Genomic DNA, 18524 nt, shown 5'->3' with positions numbered 1-18524 from the left:
TCCAGGCCCCAACCTAAATTGCGAGGACTTCCTTGGCAATGCCTGGGCTTGGGACTGAGGAGAGACAGTTCAGAATCATCGTCTAGGTACAGGAGGTCCCTCTAATGAAGTATTAAGAAGGGTCACGTGTTAAAGTTTTTGAGCTCTCTCTAATTTATAATGCAGATATATGGAAGGGAGATAGGATTTCAATGACACTTACGCTTGGCTTGTTTTCCATCGTGTTATTCCTTTCCGTTGCTGTGGCAATTCCGTCATTAAATTTGAATAAATCAGGATTCCGTCCGATGTAAATTGCAATGGGTTTAAATTCTTGGAAGGAATATTTTATCAATTGATTGAAATGTCCTCCACTTGTTGCGTGCATCATGAACTTATTTAATTTTATTGAAATATTTTTCTTTATTAAAAATATGCTTACCCATAAATAATAAAATATAAATTTTAATATTTCTTTTTTTTTTGGTGTAAAAAATTTCAATAATTCTTGTTGAACATTTGTAAATTTTTTCTATTTATTACAAAGATTGACAGCAGTTATTCTAATATGCTAAAGGTATTATGATGATTAGATCATCTTTCATTTCTGCTCTCTTTTTTGACCAACCACTAAAATAAAACTGATCACTCACTTCAATTATTTTCATAGCATGCCACATTAGCATGATACTGAACTTTTTTCCCTAGAGACTCAATTTATAATCAAGTCGCTAAAAGTGAAAAAAATCTTCAACGGTCAGATTTTTATAACGTCAGATCCAAACTCAACTTTTTGCATGAAAGCCAATTTCAAGGGCGTAACTAAATTAAAGAAATCTCTCGACTCAAGCGGAGTTAAAGGAAAGAACAAATTATAAACACATATTGAATGTTCCCAACTGTGTTTTTTTTTGTTTTTTTTCTTCAATCTCAGTGCAAAACTGCTCCGCCAGAGTGGAGGAATAAGAAGATTGGAGGACCTAGTATAAAATTAAACTTCAGTAAAGCGAATGTAGTCCTTCTAAATCAAAACCAAGGAAGCATTGTCGTTCAATCAAGCTCCAACAACTTTGAGGCCTCGGCCATAGTTTCATCCGAAGATCTGTCTACCTTCAGACCAACATCTTCTGAATAATCACCATGAATCTACAGGTAGAAGACAGCAGAGGCAGACTTGACCCCTTCATGAAAATTTTTTTGATAATTTTTCTTCCTTTTTACTTGAAAAAAATGAGAAATCTATTTTGGGCCCCGCTCTTCTATAATTTTTTTTTCTCACCCCCCCCCCAAAAAAAATGTGTTACTTCCTGGATCCGTCCCTGAGAGGCATCAGAAGAGATCAGACCACTGTTCAAGTTTCCAAACATTTGCTAATGATCACACAAACAGATAATTTCCATCCCCCAGACATTTTCATTGAAGAATTAAAGCTTATGTTATTAGGGGCTACAACATTGAGAAAGATTGATGGATCATGAAATAGAGAACCAAGCGAAGTATTGGAAAGAAACATGTGTGAAGGCTGAAGCGGTAACTGTAACTATTCAGGCTAGCTGGTTTGTATTTAAGTTTATAGGTGCTTTGTCTATCGAAAGGAAATTTAACCAAGGAGGCATACCTCTATCAGTTTTCCAAGATCAAACTCGGGAGCTTTCAAAATCTTGACTTTTCTGATGAACATATTTTGTAGAGGGTAAATGCCGGATGTTGCCTTCTCAATCTCCCTGCCAATCATTTCTGGAATGAACTTGCGGACCAACTCTTTCAAATCACAGGAGGTAGCCTGATTTGTCATGATCTCCCTCATCTTCCGGCGGATCTGAAAATATCAAAACATAATGATACATTTCTAAATATGAAATCTTCAAATAGTCAGGTTCAGAAGCAAAATCACGAGTACAAACGCAGAAGTATGCAAAATAATGAGTAATAGCAGCAAATAATTCACACCCCATTAAATTTCAGTAATTAATTGTTAGGTGCTTTATAGCAAAATGCAAGTAATATGATGTTCAAATATTTTGATGTAAGCTGCAGGTGGAAACAAGCAATGATTGCAATTGCATCTTACAAAATTAAGTGAACTTACCTGTCTAATCTGGCTTGATTGTGCATAGCTGGTCCTCTTCACCTGGTTTGCACGTCTCTTGGTAAATCCAATGCAGAACATGTGTAATTATCAGTGGTCTTCACGTCCACATGATCTTCTATCAACGTTTGCCATTTCCGCACCAATGACCTCAACTTATCTGTAGTAAAATCTATTCCCTGATGATGACCATATTTAATTAGATAACTATACATTTAATTATGCAGGGGATTCAACTGTAGCAAGAGCAGAGTGAATTCCGTCCGTCGTACCCAAAAATTAGTAAGAACATTCTTCCCTTGAACATCCTCAGCTCTCAACTGAATCGTCCTGTACGCATGGTCCTCATCAGCTTGTAAGTCAGCTAATGAAACCTCAAACACTCGATGTTCGAGTCCTTCTGAAGCTATCTGTTCTACAAACAAACAATGACCTGTATAAGCAAGCGCAATCCTCAAACCAGGCAAATTGTATGCACACTAAAAGTGGAGCAACGGTGTCACTTTCCATCATAATCCACAGTCCATACTAATCAATAAACATCAACAATGTAATCAAGGATTGAATAATACGAAGCAAGTCCTAGTAAAGAGTGAACCAAAATGCACTGACATGTATGAAGTAAAACGCTGAATTCAGGAAAGCAATAAAATAAATATATAAGACAGAAAATTATAATTATATAGTTCTTCAACAAGCCAGGACATCCTTTCTAAGGTGTTAACACAAATCAACCAATAGTCTATGTACATGTATCCGTGTGACTGGCTGTTATAGACTTATTGAAAATATATGTGTATCTAACTATTTAATATTTAATAATTTATATACTTGGCAAAAAGAATAATATTTAATTATTTATACAGCCATACCTGTATCTTGAAATTTTTAAAAAATGGCGTATCCATATATCATGCTGTATCGTATCCGATACTCGTACCTGTATCGGTGCTTCATGGCATGAAACATGATCTTAGAATTATGAAAGTTCAGATGCAGAGAGAGGACTAAGAATCCTAAGGAAATATTATATCTTAATAATATTTGTTTACAGTATTCCATAAGGAGACCGAAGCAGACAATTATTAGAATGTGAGAAATCATCATGCTTCATTCCTCTCAGTTTAGTACATAAATGCAAGAGCAAAACAGCCCTCAAGTAAATGAAGTTTAGAAGAAAGGATTCGACTCAATCAACTTAAGCAAGACGAAATCTGGGAAGCCATATAGGTAAAGAAATTATTCAAATTATATATACAAATTTCCACACGTGAAGCGTTTCAGGGTACTAAATTCAAATAATAATAATAACAAAAAAGAATGAAATTACCTTGGTCCCCTGAATGCGAGTGACAAGAGTCTTGCCTACATTTTAAACTTGGAACACAGAAGGGGCCTTAATATCATACCAATCCTTCTTGGCAAAGGGATCAGCACTGAAAGCCAAAGAAGCAGAGATGGGATGAATCGAAGACAGATGCAGAAGACAGAATATAAAACAGCATTTGAAAAGAATGAAAAGGGTGATTACGCCTTCTTCTTGCCTCCTTTCTTTCCCTTAGAAATTCTCTTGTTCTTCCCTACCGCCATGATTGTACCCAAGTCACAGACAAGGAAGCTCCTTCTTCTCTCTGCAGCTGACGGCTATAATATCAAACAGCCAAACGAACCCTGCTTCTGCTGCAGAAAAATGAACGGAAGTGAGAAAAATGAAAATATTTTGTTGCTGCCATTGTTTTATATTTTTTTTTATCATGTTATTATTCAATTGTGATTATTTTTAATTTTAAAACGTAAAAAAAATGGATAACATTATTTTTTATTTTATTTCATTCCATGTAATGAAAAAAATATTGTATTCTAAATGTTGGGGGAACTTCTTGTTATTTTATTATTTGATTAGTTTGTTTAAAATTGTATTTAATATACCAATAAAAGTTATAATCTAGTTGATAATGATTTGGTTTATAATCCATAAAGTTATAAGTTCAAATCTTGCTGTCAATGTAAAAATCTTGTTAATAAATGATCTGGAAGCAACTTTATGAGCAAAAATTTTAACATGAAAAATATTTAAAGTACTTTAGTTTTCATTTTTTTCCACATATTTATCAGAAACCACCTCCTATTATCTTCTTGAATTGTCAAAGATCACTCTCCTTTTTCTTATATTTAATGCTAAATTATTGAACAATGAAGTCATTAGATGACAGTATGTGAAACCGTCTTGCATTAACGTTCTTTGCTCTCCCTTCTTTTTCTTCTTTCCTTGCCCACCACGTTTAACAATTTCTGGTTCCTCTCCATTTGTTTTCTCAAGTGGCATTTTATGATTTTTTTTTCCTCTGGATTCTTTCTATTACAGATTATTGTTATTAAACAAGTTCATTTTCAATGCTCTATAGTTTATTTGTGTTTAAATTTCACGTTTTGACTGTGGTCTGATTCTTATTTTTATTCATGTCCTTTGCATTACTATGAATTTTTGTAACATCACAAGTCAAACCATCCATATTTGTATTTCGGTAAATCCATATTAAATTTATAATTTTTTATTTAAAATTTGTATTTACAAACCATATCAACGTCTCATGAGAGGCCCTCATATTTGGAAAATGTACAACAACTATAATATATTCACCAATATTATAGGTAGATGAATTTATTTTTCCTTTTATTTCTCCTCCTTTTTGTTCCTGTTAATGGTTTGTTATAGAATGATATATTTATGGTTATCATTTGAATTTCTTGATGTTCTCATTTTCTTTCCTTAAATTGTCAAAATTTCTATTAATTTTTTGCATGCTTATATTAAAGCTTTGACTTTTGACTATCGCCGTGCGGGAAGAAAAGAAAATTTGCATAGTTCTATTCTTCCAATGGATATATAATTTGCCTATACTAAAAGTTCATTCGTAAAAATAACACATCACTGACTAAATGATATTTTAATTAATATTTTTGTTGTTTCTCCAATCCTCAATATTGTTAATATGATTATGTTTACTAAAAACAATCTTCAAACTTTAAATTATATATTGCTAAGCTTGATATCCTCTCTCAACAAGAAAATTGATTTATATATGTAGCAAGAACTAGCTTTATGAGAATTGAGAAGATGATATTTTAAAAAGAAGAAAATGATTGATAGATGTTTTACTTTTCATGTCATATTCATAATATATATTGATAAATCTTTTGTTTTGTGTAATGATACTCAACTTTACCATTCAGTATTTAGAATATTAATTCTTAATTATATTATCTTCCATCATGATGATAAATTAAATTCAATATCAAAATCTTTAAAATTTTAGTTATACTTTTCTAGACTTGCATCCATTTATGAACCTGAAGCACTTATCAGGCAAATCTTGTAATATTATTTTTTTTAATTAAAAATCCACCAAACACAACTTTAAATATTATTCAAATATCTATAAGGTCCAATTTAGAGCCATTTACCGTATCTCTAGATTTAATTTATGAATCAATTATTTTTATTTAATAACAACTAATTCTAGATATGACGTAAATTTTATTATTTATTTAATTTTTTTAAAAATGTTCACAACCTGTGCATAGCACTGGTTATAAATAAAACAAGAACCTCCATAACCAGCCCAATTTTTGAGCCACATTATTCAACGTCTTCTCTTCCTAATTCATCTATTCAAACTTATATTTTTTAGAGATACCATATTTAAAAATAGGGAGAATGATAATAAAATACCTTCAAAATATGCAATTGACAAATAGGTATCATGAAATGTGATAATTATTTTGAGTTTCTAAAGATTTATTTGACATTTTAATTTTTGTATGAAATAATTAACCTTAGTTCAAATCCACCCCAAAAGAGCAAACTAGGAGTCTAGGATCATGGGCTTCTTCCATCATTGGTTTCAACCCCTCTAGTCGCATTAGCAAACAAATTAAATTTGAGAAATTGAGTTACGACAGGTTAAATTTAAAGGATTTATAATTAAGTTGAAAATTAAAGATTTAATAATTATATTTTCTTTTTTTTTTCAAAAAAGGAAGTCTTGGCTGGCGAGATGAGATCCCTAGAGAAAACATCCAATATTACCTGACCTGATCCGATCTGGGTAGGATTTGGCACGCTTGGTGGTGCTTTCCTCAAACTAGACTCAAGATTTCAAGGGTTGTTTTTTGCTTCTACTTGATGGGTGATGACAGTAGCTTCCTCGAAAGACTCGTGCCTCCCAAAAAAATCACTGTCATTAGTAAACAAACTAAATTTAAGAGACTGAGTTATGACAAGTTAAACTTGAAGGACTCACAGTTAAGTTGAAAATTGAAAGATTAATAATTATATATATTTTTTTAAAAGGAAGTCTTGGCTGGCGAGATGAAATCCCTGGAGAAAACATCCAATATTACCTGACCTGATCCGATCTGGGTAGGATTTGGGACGCTTGGTAGTGCTTTCCTCAAACTAGACTCAAAAGCTTTCAAGGGTTGTTTTCTGCTTCTACTCAATGGATGATGACAGTAGCTTCCTCGAAAGACTTGTGCCTCCCGAAAAAGTCACTGTCCTTGGTTAAAACAAAATGAAGCAACAATCATGATCGACCATGTATGCAACAGCATTCCATACGTCTCATCGGGAACCCCTGAAGAGGCCATTATAGCAAGCAAATAGGTGAAATTGTTAGGACCAACGCATATCCGCGTACAAAGAAATGGAGGGTGCTCACTGTAGTGCTCAAAGTCTTGGCTAAAGCCAATCCTTGCGTCGGCTCCCTCCTCGAGATACTGTCGAATCTGGGAATCGACGTCGCATGGCTTCAAGACACTCTGAGCTCCATCCTGCAAATGGAGCCCTCACGTCACAGTTGCAAGGGAGGTCTCTTTCAATGAAGAGCTCAGTATTTGGAGGAGTTGCAATTAGAGAAACTGCAATCGCTAGTGGAGGAAGCCGATGAAGCTCTATGGGTACTATTAGTCGTAGATTTGAACAGGACAAATGTCATTTTTACGAAAAATTAAAATGACTAGAGTCCTATGGGGCTAGATAATCATTATTACATTTCTCAGTATCTATTTATCTTTAGTATATTTTGAAAGTATTTTATTGTCATCCTCCCTTAAAAATATATTCTGGACAACGGGGCATCCCAGTACTCAACCTAAGTTCCACCTTGATACAGTCCCAATTATTTTCAAGCTCGAAATGACCCATCTCTACAAGATCAACTGAGACAAGCTAATCGGGTCCATGAACACCCTAAAAGCTGATCTATAAAATCTGATTTCAATAGTCCAGATTTGAAATTTTTAATTGATAAATTCATTTTTTTAACAAAAAAAGAAAAGTGACATCTAGGGAAGTACTTTTATTTTAGATCTTGTGTCCACTGAAAATTATTGAAAAAGTAAAAAAGATTAAATCCGAACCTTCCATTTAAACCATAAAATCTGTACAGGCATGAAAGGGGAAATGGAACAGCATAGTAGCACTCACATAAAACATGGACATCACGAGGATGCCTATTTGCGTGCACAGAATTCTAAATTCCCTCAATGCCATACAAGTCATAATTTTTTTTTCCCCCGAAGAGAATATAATTCAGATCTACCAAACGAGAATCTTTCCTGGACACCACTATATTAATATTATCGTATAAGTAAGGCAGCAGATCCAAGGGTCCACAGAGCCTGACAAAATTCTAGTGACCGTATTTCTGAAACTCCCATTCACTGTTATCTGTAGCAACGGAGAAATACCAAAATTAGTGAAAAATACAGCTATCAACCCATAATGGTCACAACAGAAAAGAGAAGTGGAGGTACTGGGCAAACACCTAAAGGACAAACTTGACGGGTCTTGAGCCATCGGCTGATGCAATGGAAGTGAAAAGCATGATTGCATACCCCTGAGCAGGAAAAGAAAAAAAGCCAAAGCAACAGTTTAGAGTAAAACTACATTTGCTAAAGCTGCAGTGACATTCGCAGCAAATACAATTGCACCATCATCAGGGATAGACCTATGTTTTGCACCAACAGAGACTTAAATGTATCACGTATGCAGTTTATATTAATTGTTTTCCAGTCATCAAATCTTCCCCCTTTAAATTGTTTACTCGTCTCCTTTAATGTTTATTTTAGCTATAAATTTCCACCGCCCCACCCCATTTTAAATTTTTCAGCTACAAAGTCAAAAAGTTTCCACTTGAGTGAGTGTAAAACAGAATATATGCACTACAAATTTGATAAGAGGTACATTAAAAGTGATTTGTAAGTTAAGATGGGAGATCAAATCACACAAGTGACAATGTTTAGATGTTTGGGATCACACACACAAAATGATGATGAAATTAATGAGAATGTTGCACATAGAACACAAGCTGAATGGTTCAAATGGAGAAAGGTTACAAAAATGATTTGCGATCAAAAAGTATCTAATAATTTTAAAGAGAAGTTTTATTGAATTGTGATAAAATCAATGCTATGCGATAGCGAATGTTGAGCTTTAAATGGACAACAAGATCATAAAGTTAGGATAACAGAGATAATGTTAAAATGGATATGTGAACATAGAAGAAAATACAAACTTCAAAATGAACATATACAAGAAAAAGTTGTTGTGGCATTTACTGAAGAGATGATAGTAGAAAATCATTTAAAGTAATTCAGATATGTGCAAAGAAGGCTGTTGGAGAAGCCAGTGATGAAGGTGGAATAGTCAGTTTTAAGTTCCATGAAGAGAGGTAGATGAAGACAAAAGATAATACCCGATGAAGCTATTGAACAGGACTTTTTTATCAAAAATATATCAAACATTTGATTGTTGATATAGAGTACAATGATGGCATGCAATCCATATAACCAATCCCTCCTAATGGGATAAGGGCATAAGGCATTTGTTCCAGTTGTTCCATCCCTCTCCAATACATTTGAATGTCACAACCAAAACCATATCTATGAACGCATCTTGAACCATAAAGCACAAAAAATTATTATTATTATTATCATTACTACTCATTCTAAAATGTGTAAAAATATGCACCAAATCATGTATTTCTTGAAATTCGAAATGCCAACATGTCCATGTAAGATTCTACAGTTCCTACACTAAAATGGAACACTTTTTCTTACGAAGAAACAACTTATGATAGCCACGAATGCAACATGTCAACTGATACACAATGTCAAATGAAACAGAACATCTAGTGTTGTATACAACAACAACAACAACAACAAGCCTTATCCCACTAGATAGGGTCAGCTATATGGATTATATGATGCCATTGTGCTCTATCATCTATTAAGCTTTTAAAAATATTATTAATTATAAGATCTTACTTAACAACTTTCAAAAGTGTTCTCTTCAATTTTCCTTTACTCTTCTTGACAGGGCTCAAAGTCATTTATTCTACTCTCCTCACAGGTGCCTTACATGATCTTCTTTGTACATATACAAGCCACCTCAAATTTCTCATCTCAATATCCAGTGTTGTATAATCTAGAAAATTCCGTGCATTTCCCAAGGTTTCACATTCTAGGGAACCATCATGCAATTATTCTGAATCCAATCTATATGTCAATGAAAGCTTTAAGAGAAAAAATAGTGGTTTATCTTTCAAGCTTTAACTGTGCTGTTTATGCATTTTGGCAGCAATTTTAACAATACATATCACCTGCCAATGTTTACCTTAAATTGCTAAGTCCTGAACAGTACACATCCACGCTTAATTTTATGTACATGGCATGACCACAAAACAAGTCTCATCCAAATCCAAATCCAAATCCTAAGACTACAAAGTTCCATCTTTGGTTGAAGACAAAAAAAAAAAGAAAAAGAAAAAAGAAAGAAATAGTTCTACTCTGACTCTATGTAACCATTGAATAGGTTTCCTTTTTTTCTTTTTTTTAATGGAAAAAATGGTCCATGAGGACGTACAGCATACCAAATCACCATGAGCTGACAAGCAACAATTATGGTTATGTAACATACAGGACAAGGCACAAAAAAAATGAAGGCAATAGAGAGTTTTAGAACATACCCCAAGCTACAGTACATTCCTCACTAGTGGCGCTAGCCTGGTTGGCCTGGCATTCAATGCCTAAAGCAGTCATAAAAAAAGAATTAGTTCAAGCGAATGAAGCATCCGTCGATTGAAAAATTATTTGAGATATACTCACACAGATCCATGATATGGTTCCGGCAGATAGCACAGTTATCAACAACAATATCTGCGTAATCACAATTAGATGGGCAACAATCAAAAACAAATACACAATACCATGCACAATGATTATAAAAAAGAGAGAGAGAACAGGGGAACACAATTAGGGAAAGAAGTTAGGGTTAGGGTTAAAGAAAGGAGTACCCCAAGCCCAGAGAGCAACGGCGTTCCACTTTTTGATCTCGAATCGCTTGGGCTTTTTGGAAGAAGGACCGGCAGAGTCGCCGGCCGGTACCATTGGAACGTCGGAATCAAGAGTGGCCATTGGATTTACGATGAAAAGTAAAGTACTCTAGTTTCTCGCCACTTCAGATTCAAGCCGACCTCCAAAGTTTTCTCGTTGTTGTTTGGCAACAGCGTCCCAGTGGAAAGTATATATCTGCAGGGTGGGATAATAAATCAATAATCAATATCAATAATAATGATAACGATTATGAATAAATTAGATTGATACTTGCCATGCTAATGGTCCGTTTGGATTCTAGTGGAGTATAATAAATTATAAAAAAAATTAATTAAATGATAAATTTTAATTATAATTAATTATATTATAACACAATCTATTTAAATATTGTTTTTTTAAAATTAATTTTAACAGAATTAAAAATATTTAGATAATATAATTAAAATTAATTTTAATTATATAAATTATTATATAATTTAATTTTTAAATATTAAATATCAATTTTTTGAAGATGTAAAGTTCAAATTTTATTAAAAAAAAAAAGAAAAGAAAAAAGTTTGATTTTATTTTATTAAATTATGTGTTTTTTTGTAATTTTTGCTTGGGTTTGTCTTTATAATTTTTTCAATATTTTGAACAAGCTTCTTCGTAAAAGCTTTGATTCTCAGCTTCTGGAAATAATCAATTTTTGGCTTGAAAATTGATTCTCCAAAAAAGTGGGTGTTTGAATAATTTTTTGAAGAATCAATTTTTTGGACCAAAAATCAATTATATTTGCTATCCAAACACATTGAATGTTATACTCCCTCCCTTTAAAAATACATAAAAAAATAATTAAATTTTATCTTTTAATAAAATAATTAGTTATTTTTAAATTAACTCTATTTTTTTATTTATTTTTATTTAATAGATTATTTTATCTTAAAATAAATTTAAAATGATTTATTCAATAACAATATTTAAAAATAATAATAATTATACATTAAAAAATAAAAATATTTTATATTTTTTAATAAAAAAGTAGTATTTAAAAAATAAATATGAATAAAAATATTAATATTAAAAATTTATCTTAGTGTACTTCAACTACAATACATTGCCTTTTTTTAATTTTATCTTAATTATAAATATCTTTTCTTATTCTTAAAATCTATCTAATTCTCTTTTAAAATTAAAAATCAAGAGTTACAAAATATAAACATTCATTTTATTTTTAATTTTTAATTTTTATTCATTTAATTATTAATAAATAATTAAGTCATATGTATTGAATTAAAATACCATTCTGAAAGTATTCTTTTAAGTTTTTGTTCATATCTTAAATGTATTAGTTATACAAACTTATTTATTTAATATTTTTAAAAAAATTTTTAAATAATATTTCAAACGTATGTATTAATAAGATTAACAAAATAATAATTTAATATAATAAGAGATAGATTAGTTAATATAATTTATGTTTATTTTTATTTAAAATTTAAAATTTTCACAAATATTTTTGAATTATTTATTTAAATATTGTTATATTTAATTCTTTAATAAAGTTTCTTTTTGAACAAAAATAGTTTTTTTTTTTTTGCCAAAGAACAAAAATAGTTTGAAATGCTTTAAATTAGGAAGTGAAAGGATAGATATGCAAATAGATTATAAAGGCAAATTAATACTTTTAAAATTTTTCAACATAATTACAAATAATAAATTAAGTATTTTAGAATATTTAATAGAATATTTTCAATGGTGTTAAAAATGAGATTTAAGTGTAGGTTTTGAAAATAAAGAAAAAGATCTTTATAATTTTAACAAAACTAAAAGAAAGTTGGTGTATTTTACTCTATAATTATTAATTTGTGTATATTAAATCTAAAGAATATTTATTTTGGAATATGTTCTTTCATATTAAAATATAAATAATAACTTATTTAATTTTGGAATATGTTGCCCCGTGTAAATTAAAATTTAAGGAATAACTTCTATTTTGTAATGTGTTACATTTATATGCATTACAAATTAGTAATATTTTTTAAAAAATTTCTCACCTTCAATTTGAAATATAATCTAATTTATTATTTTTTTAAAATTTGTTCTCCTATGTATCACCTTAATAAAATTAAACATGTACTATATGTGTATCATACTACAATATATATCATAATATTATTTATAAATCATAATTGTAATGGTTGTAAATTAAGAAAATAGTATAATCTATGTTATAATACTATATATTTATCAATAATATATATATATATAATATATATGCATTACAGGTAATACAACAATTAAGAAAAAGGTTAGTGTAGTTAAAAATAAATTCATTGACGTTAATCTTAAAGCACATAATTACATAAATGTTTCTCTTTTACATATAAATAATAGAATAATAAAGTTTCTAGCTTATACATTTGAAGAATATGAAAAGCTTGTTCTATTCCTACACAAAATGTTTTATGATATGTTATCTCATGCAAATAATAAATATACAGTAATTTTTTTTTATCTTGACCGTGTTATCTCCATATAAATTTAAATCTAAACATGTTTTATTTTATAATTTTTTATGTAAAAATAAAATTTTATTTTATAAACAACAACGTGCTTTTTTTAGAAATTTTTATCCTTATGGATAGTAAAAACATAAATAACATAGAGTAAATTAGTCTAATAACCATGAAAAATATAATTCCTATAAATTATAGATATGGTTTTTGAATATTTTAAAATATAGCTCATTTATAAAATTAATTAGAGGTGATTTTTTTATTTTTACCCACAAAACAAATATGTTACTAAAACACTTTGCATAAACTAGTGAATATATATATATATATATATATTATAACTAACTAAATGATTAACATTCAACACTTCAAATCTCTACAACATGTTCTTTCACAACCGTTCCTTCCTCTTATTGGTGGATAAAGGAATTAAGATAATATTCACAGATTGCTTTTTGTTGTCCTAACAAATGCACTCTTCTCCAAGAGACGTCCTAACATGAGTAATTCAATTTGTGCCTCGACAAACTCTTATTGCTAGGCTTCATTGTGTGAAGATGAATGTAAACCCAAAACTTTTATTGTAAAAGAGTATTTGATTTTCTATAATAAGTTAAGATGTTCATAATTTTTTATGGACCGTGTTTGATTTGTTATGGGTAAATGATTATGTTTTTATTTCATGTTTCTAATACATAATAATATATTAGTAATATAAAATTATATATCACTAATAAATCATATCAATCAAAACTTATCAATACTATTTAGTTTTGTAGATATGAAGATACTTAATATCATCATTTGTTATGATGTAAAATGAGATTTATTAGTTTAAATATTTGATTATCTGATAAGCTATGATGTTCAAAATTTTTTACGGATTATGTTTGATTTATTTTAAGCAAATGATTATGTTTTCTTTTGTGTTATTTAATCCACAATATTATATCAATGATATACAATTATACATTACTAATAAATCATATCAGTAAAAACTTATTAACACTATTTAATTTTATAGATATGAGGATACTTAATCTCATTATTTCTTTTTATTTTTTTAAAAAGAGGGTCAAATAAAGCTCTATTTCATCTTCAAGTATTTGAAAAAAGGTTTTCATCCCAAACAAATTTAAAAAAAGGTCATATTATTTACAAGGAGGGTAGTTTTATCATATAAAAGTCAAATAAATATCAAAATGGCTATAATATAAAATATAATAAATTTTAGGCTGTTTATTGAATTTGGTTTTATAAAATTCGCTATATATATAAAAGCCCCAATAGCATTCTTGTTTATATTAAAAATATATAAAAATTGTTTTCTATCTTTGGTAACAACATACTGTTTTATTTTTACATGAATAAATTAAAAAAAATGTCACTCCATGTATTTTAAATTACAAAAAATAATTTATTATTCCAAGACTAAGTAAATTAAAATTTAAAAATAAAATATTCTATTCTATAATTTGTCACTTACCTTTTTTATTCTACAATTAAAGATCTCATGCGTACAAAATTAAAAGTAAAAAATTATTTTATTCATAATTTATTATTTTGACTGAATTAATTTTATTTAGATTTTTTATTGTAAGTAAATTACTTTTCATAATTTTGTCTAAATAAAATTTGTAATTTCATTATATATCTAATACCTATTATTTTATTAAGAATAATATATATCTATCATTGATTTTTACTATTGATCCTACGTTATCTTTAAAAATATAAAAATTTTATTTTTTCACGCTTTTTCTGAAATTTTAACATTCAAAAATGAGAATAGGTACTTCTTTAGTTCTATTTATAAGACAAAAATAATTTTAGTCCTATTTATACGACAATCCACTATTTTTTTTATGTTTATTTTTACCTTTTTGCCATTATTAAATGCCATGAAAATAATTAAAAATACTTATTTTGGCCCTTGTTAGGAGTAAAAGTGAAAGTTTGATAAAATTTAAGACAAAAGTATAAGATTTAAGATTTTTTTTAATTTTAGTGAAATATGCTGAAAATAATTTATAAAAAGGATCAAATAAAGTATAACAAAAAAAATTTCACCTTATGTAAAAAAAATTATTTTATTTTTTGATCAAAGGTCAAATATTATTTATCACTAACACCATTAGTATAACATATATTTAAAAAGAGGCCTAATAGCAAATCAACATAAAATAGAGACTAACAACAAAAATACAAACTCAAAAACCAAAATAAAGGCACATGGTCAAGTCCAAGGCACAAAGCACATGGAAGCCGCAATGAGAGGTATCAAATAGGTACTAACAAGGAAACTAAAAGTTCTTGAAAAGGCAAGATGCCTAAGAGCAGCAACTTGAGATCATTGGTCTAAAGACCTTAGCACCTCAACCAACCAAAAGTCCAAATCTAAGAAAAAAAAATCAAATACAAACTTATCACAAATAAAAGAAAAAGAGAAGCTGAACAAGAAAGCAAGAAGAAAAACACTACCCATCTTAAGCATCCCAAACCCTTAATCATCATAAATTCACTTAGTGAGCTTTTTTGAAGGAAAAACTCACAAAACCATTGCCCAAATTAGCAACTTTTAGTGGAGAGTTAGTATTGCCATTTGTAGCATCTGAGCATTCATGAACTTGACCTGACCCATTTGCCATAAGAGTAGCACCAATACCAACTTTGAGCATTAGCACCAAGAACATGTACACCACCCAAATTCTGACATGGCCACTGATCATCATTGAGATCAAGATGTTTGATGTGTAGGCATATCTCAGTCTAATGATTATAGATGAGAAGTGCATCTTTAGGATGTATAAGATAGGGGATGCAAAGATCTAGATACATAGCATAGAACTCATCAATAAATGATGAAGTAGGCAAGTAGTTAACTGTACTTATAGCCTGAAGTGATTCCCAACATCATTTATATAGCCCACACATGTGTATAATGGAATCAACCCAGTAAAACTAATCGTATCTATTCTCCATCCACCTCATTGAACCTATATAGAGGTTAGTTCTTTCAATAGCCACAAAATAAAAGTTACGTTCCCTTATGTTGTGTTTGAGTAGGATGAAAAGATCACCACCAAAGATATGCAACCAATATAACATTTCAAATTTTAATCCTCGAATTACTAAGGAATTAATTAAGTTTAATTATGGTAAATGAGTGTTTTGATTTGGTGTATGACCAAATATGTCTAATATATGTAATCGATTATGATTTTAGCCTTAAATTATGGATTCAAAGTGAAGACGGGCTATCCGGGCATCGAAAGAAGGAGAAAAACGTGAAGGATTGCCTCTGTGCCATATGCTAAGGTGTGAAGCACATCTGCCATGGCGCGCAGATGATAGTTGAAGGAAAAAGGGCCTCTCTGTGTCATGCGTCGTGGCACACAACCAAATTCTCTAATAAACTGATCATGAACAAACTGAAAATTAGAGAAAAGAAAAGGGAGAACACAAAGAGCAAGCGAGAAGCTCTATTAAAGTTCACATTTGGGAGGTATTTAGAGCATTTTAGAGCTAGTAATTACCTAAGGTAAGTATCCTACACTCCTTTCCTCCCTCTCTCTTTCATTTTAATAGGGATTCAAGTTAGGGTTTGAGTTAGGATAATAATTTTTAGTCCATATTATTTATAAGTCCAAATCCATTGATTTAACTGAAGTTAATGGGAGTTATTTAAAGTATTTAAAGCTAATATTAATAGTTTTAAAGATTGATGGTTGGTAGATGCTATGAATATACAAAAATGGCATTAATGAAGATTGTTAGAGGAGTTGTAATGCCATTAATGGAGGTTTAATGACTCATTGATGGTATTGGGAGCTAAAAAGAGTTATTATACTTAATGGGTAAGCCCAAGGGTGAAAAGTAAGGATGTTGGGTGCTGTAAAAGTGAAAGTGAGAGTTGAAATTGTATTCTTAACAATGTTGATGCGTTTAAAATTGATTAATTGTAGATTAAGCATTTGAGCACTATATTTGGCTTGAGAATCAAGCTTGAAAGCTAATTATTGAGAGGTAAACCTTTAACTTCTTAAAGGTTTAATGTAACTAGGGGAACCCTATCTTATGTAGTTGCTTATTAATTGCATTGTAAAAATAAAATGTGGTTATTCATATGTATTAGAGTCGGTAATTTGGGCCAAACTCGACGAGCCAACCCGAACCCGCCCAAAAAATTTAGGCCCGAGCCAGAAAAAAATAATATTTTTTATTGTTCAAAAATTTGAGCCAAACTCGATCAGGTTCAGGCTTGGCCCGAATACCCGAATAAAAAAAATTAAAAAATATCTATAATATAATAAATATTAATTATTTTTTAAATTTTATATCATTTTATTCTAAAATACCATATATTTGAGTGTATTACTATAGTTATTTTAAAAAAATAAAAATATTTATATTTCCTATTTTTATTATTTTTAATCAAATAAAATATCTCAAAATAATAATTAAAGTATATTTTAATATTGATTTTTATATTTTGAGGCTCAATTTTTTTCAAAAAAAAAATAGTTGAGTCATACACCATTTTCTTATCCAAAAAATTATATTTTATATTTTTTATAAAATAAGATAATTAATTTTAAATTAAAAATAATTTTAAAAATAAAATTTGGGCATGTAAGAATTCTCGACTTTACTACTAAATAAATATAATAAATAAAATAATATTTTTATATAATTATTTAATTATCATCCATGCTAGACTTAGTTAAAAATTAAGAATAAACTACAGTAAATATCATTTATATATAGGACTTAAACAATATAAAAGATTAAAGAAAAAAATTCAAAAAAAATAGTATTTTACCCATAATTAAATGATTTTATTTTATATAATATAATAATGGCTATTTTTCTCATATTCTTAAAAATAAAAAGTATAGTTTATCCAATAGTTATTAAAAATTTTGAACTAATCAAGACAATAATTTTAAATTAGTAGTCTAACCGTATTTGAATTGAGATTAACTTGATCATAATTAAAATAATATAATTCAATTAAAATATATAAATATTTTTATATAACTATGATAAGGGCAATATTTAAATAAATAAGATATTAATTTATAAGTAAAGGAAACATCATGAATAAATTACACATAATACAACAAAACAGTAATAGAGTTACTTAAGTACTTAACTACAAAGTTGATAAGTTATTATTATTTTTATTCCTTTCAAGTTAAAATAATATTTTATGCTTAATAAAATTATTTAAAAATTAAAATCAGGACCGGGCTTGGCTATATAGGCTTTTTAAAAAGAGTAAAATTCTTTAAGCCCAATCCAAATAAGCCAGGCCCGAATTGAGCCTGACCCGAATAAGCACAGCTTGCCCAAATTACCGACCATAGTATGTATATCGATTTGTAAATGTGTAAGCATGCTATGAAATCATGAGATTGTATATTTGCTTTGATTTAAACTAAAGATGCAAAAGTGATTTTGAGATGAATTTCAAATCTGCAATGTGATATTGAAATGAGTAGTTGATGATGGAAATGATAAAGATAATTGTGTTGAGATTGAAAATAGATATATGTGAT

The 18524-nt window shown here is 29.3% G+C and overlaps 1 protein-coding gene and 1 pseudogene across 1 annotated transcript; both read right to left on the bottom strand.

Moving 5' to 3' along the window:
• Window positions 1-775: 775 nt before the first annotated feature.
• LOC129309175 (40S ribosomal protein S3a-2-like) lies at window positions 776-7341 on the bottom strand (annotated as a pseudogene).
• A 131-nt stretch (window positions 7342-7472) lies between these two features.
• Window positions 7473-10642, bottom strand: LOC129309176 (RING-box protein 1a). The gene is made up of 5 exons (XM_054950584.1): window positions 10426-10642; window positions 10238-10288; window positions 10099-10158; window positions 7897-7968; window positions 7473-7799 (listed from the first exon to the last, which is right to left on the bottom strand). Exons 1-5 carry the CDS (start codon window positions 10544-10546, stop codon window positions 7762-7764), a joined length of 342 nt encoding a protein of 113 aa, XP_054806559.1. The 5' UTR covers window positions 10547-10642; the 3' UTR covers window positions 7473-7761.
• Window positions 10643-18524: the final 7882 nt, after the last annotated feature.

This window comes from Prosopis cineraria, unplaced genomic scaffold, assembly GCF_029017545.1.
Source record: "Prosopis cineraria cultivar Desert tree isolate PC_DT_omini unplaced genomic scaffold, ASM2901754v1 PC4, whole genome shotgun sequence".
NCBI classification, from domain to species: Eukaryota; Viridiplantae; Streptophyta; class Magnoliopsida; order Fabales; family Fabaceae; genus Prosopis; species Prosopis cineraria.
This window is presented reverse-complemented; position numbering and strand designations above follow the sequence as displayed.

Excerpts from the sequence above, each read along its gene's own strand:
- LOC129309176 (XM_054950584.1), bottom strand. The coding sequence starts at position 10,546 with ATGGCCACTCTTGATTCCGACGTTCCAATGGTACCGGCCGGCGACTCT. Across the intron at positions 10,159-10,237 it reads GAACCATATCATGGATCTGT|GCATTGAATGCCAGGCCAAC; the intron begins GTGAGTATATCT and ends TGACTGCTTTAG. Across the intron at positions 7,800-7,896 it reads CCGTCAAGTTTGTCCTTTAG|ATAACAGTGAATGGGAGTTT; the intron begins GTGTTTGCCCAG and ends CCGTTGCTACAG.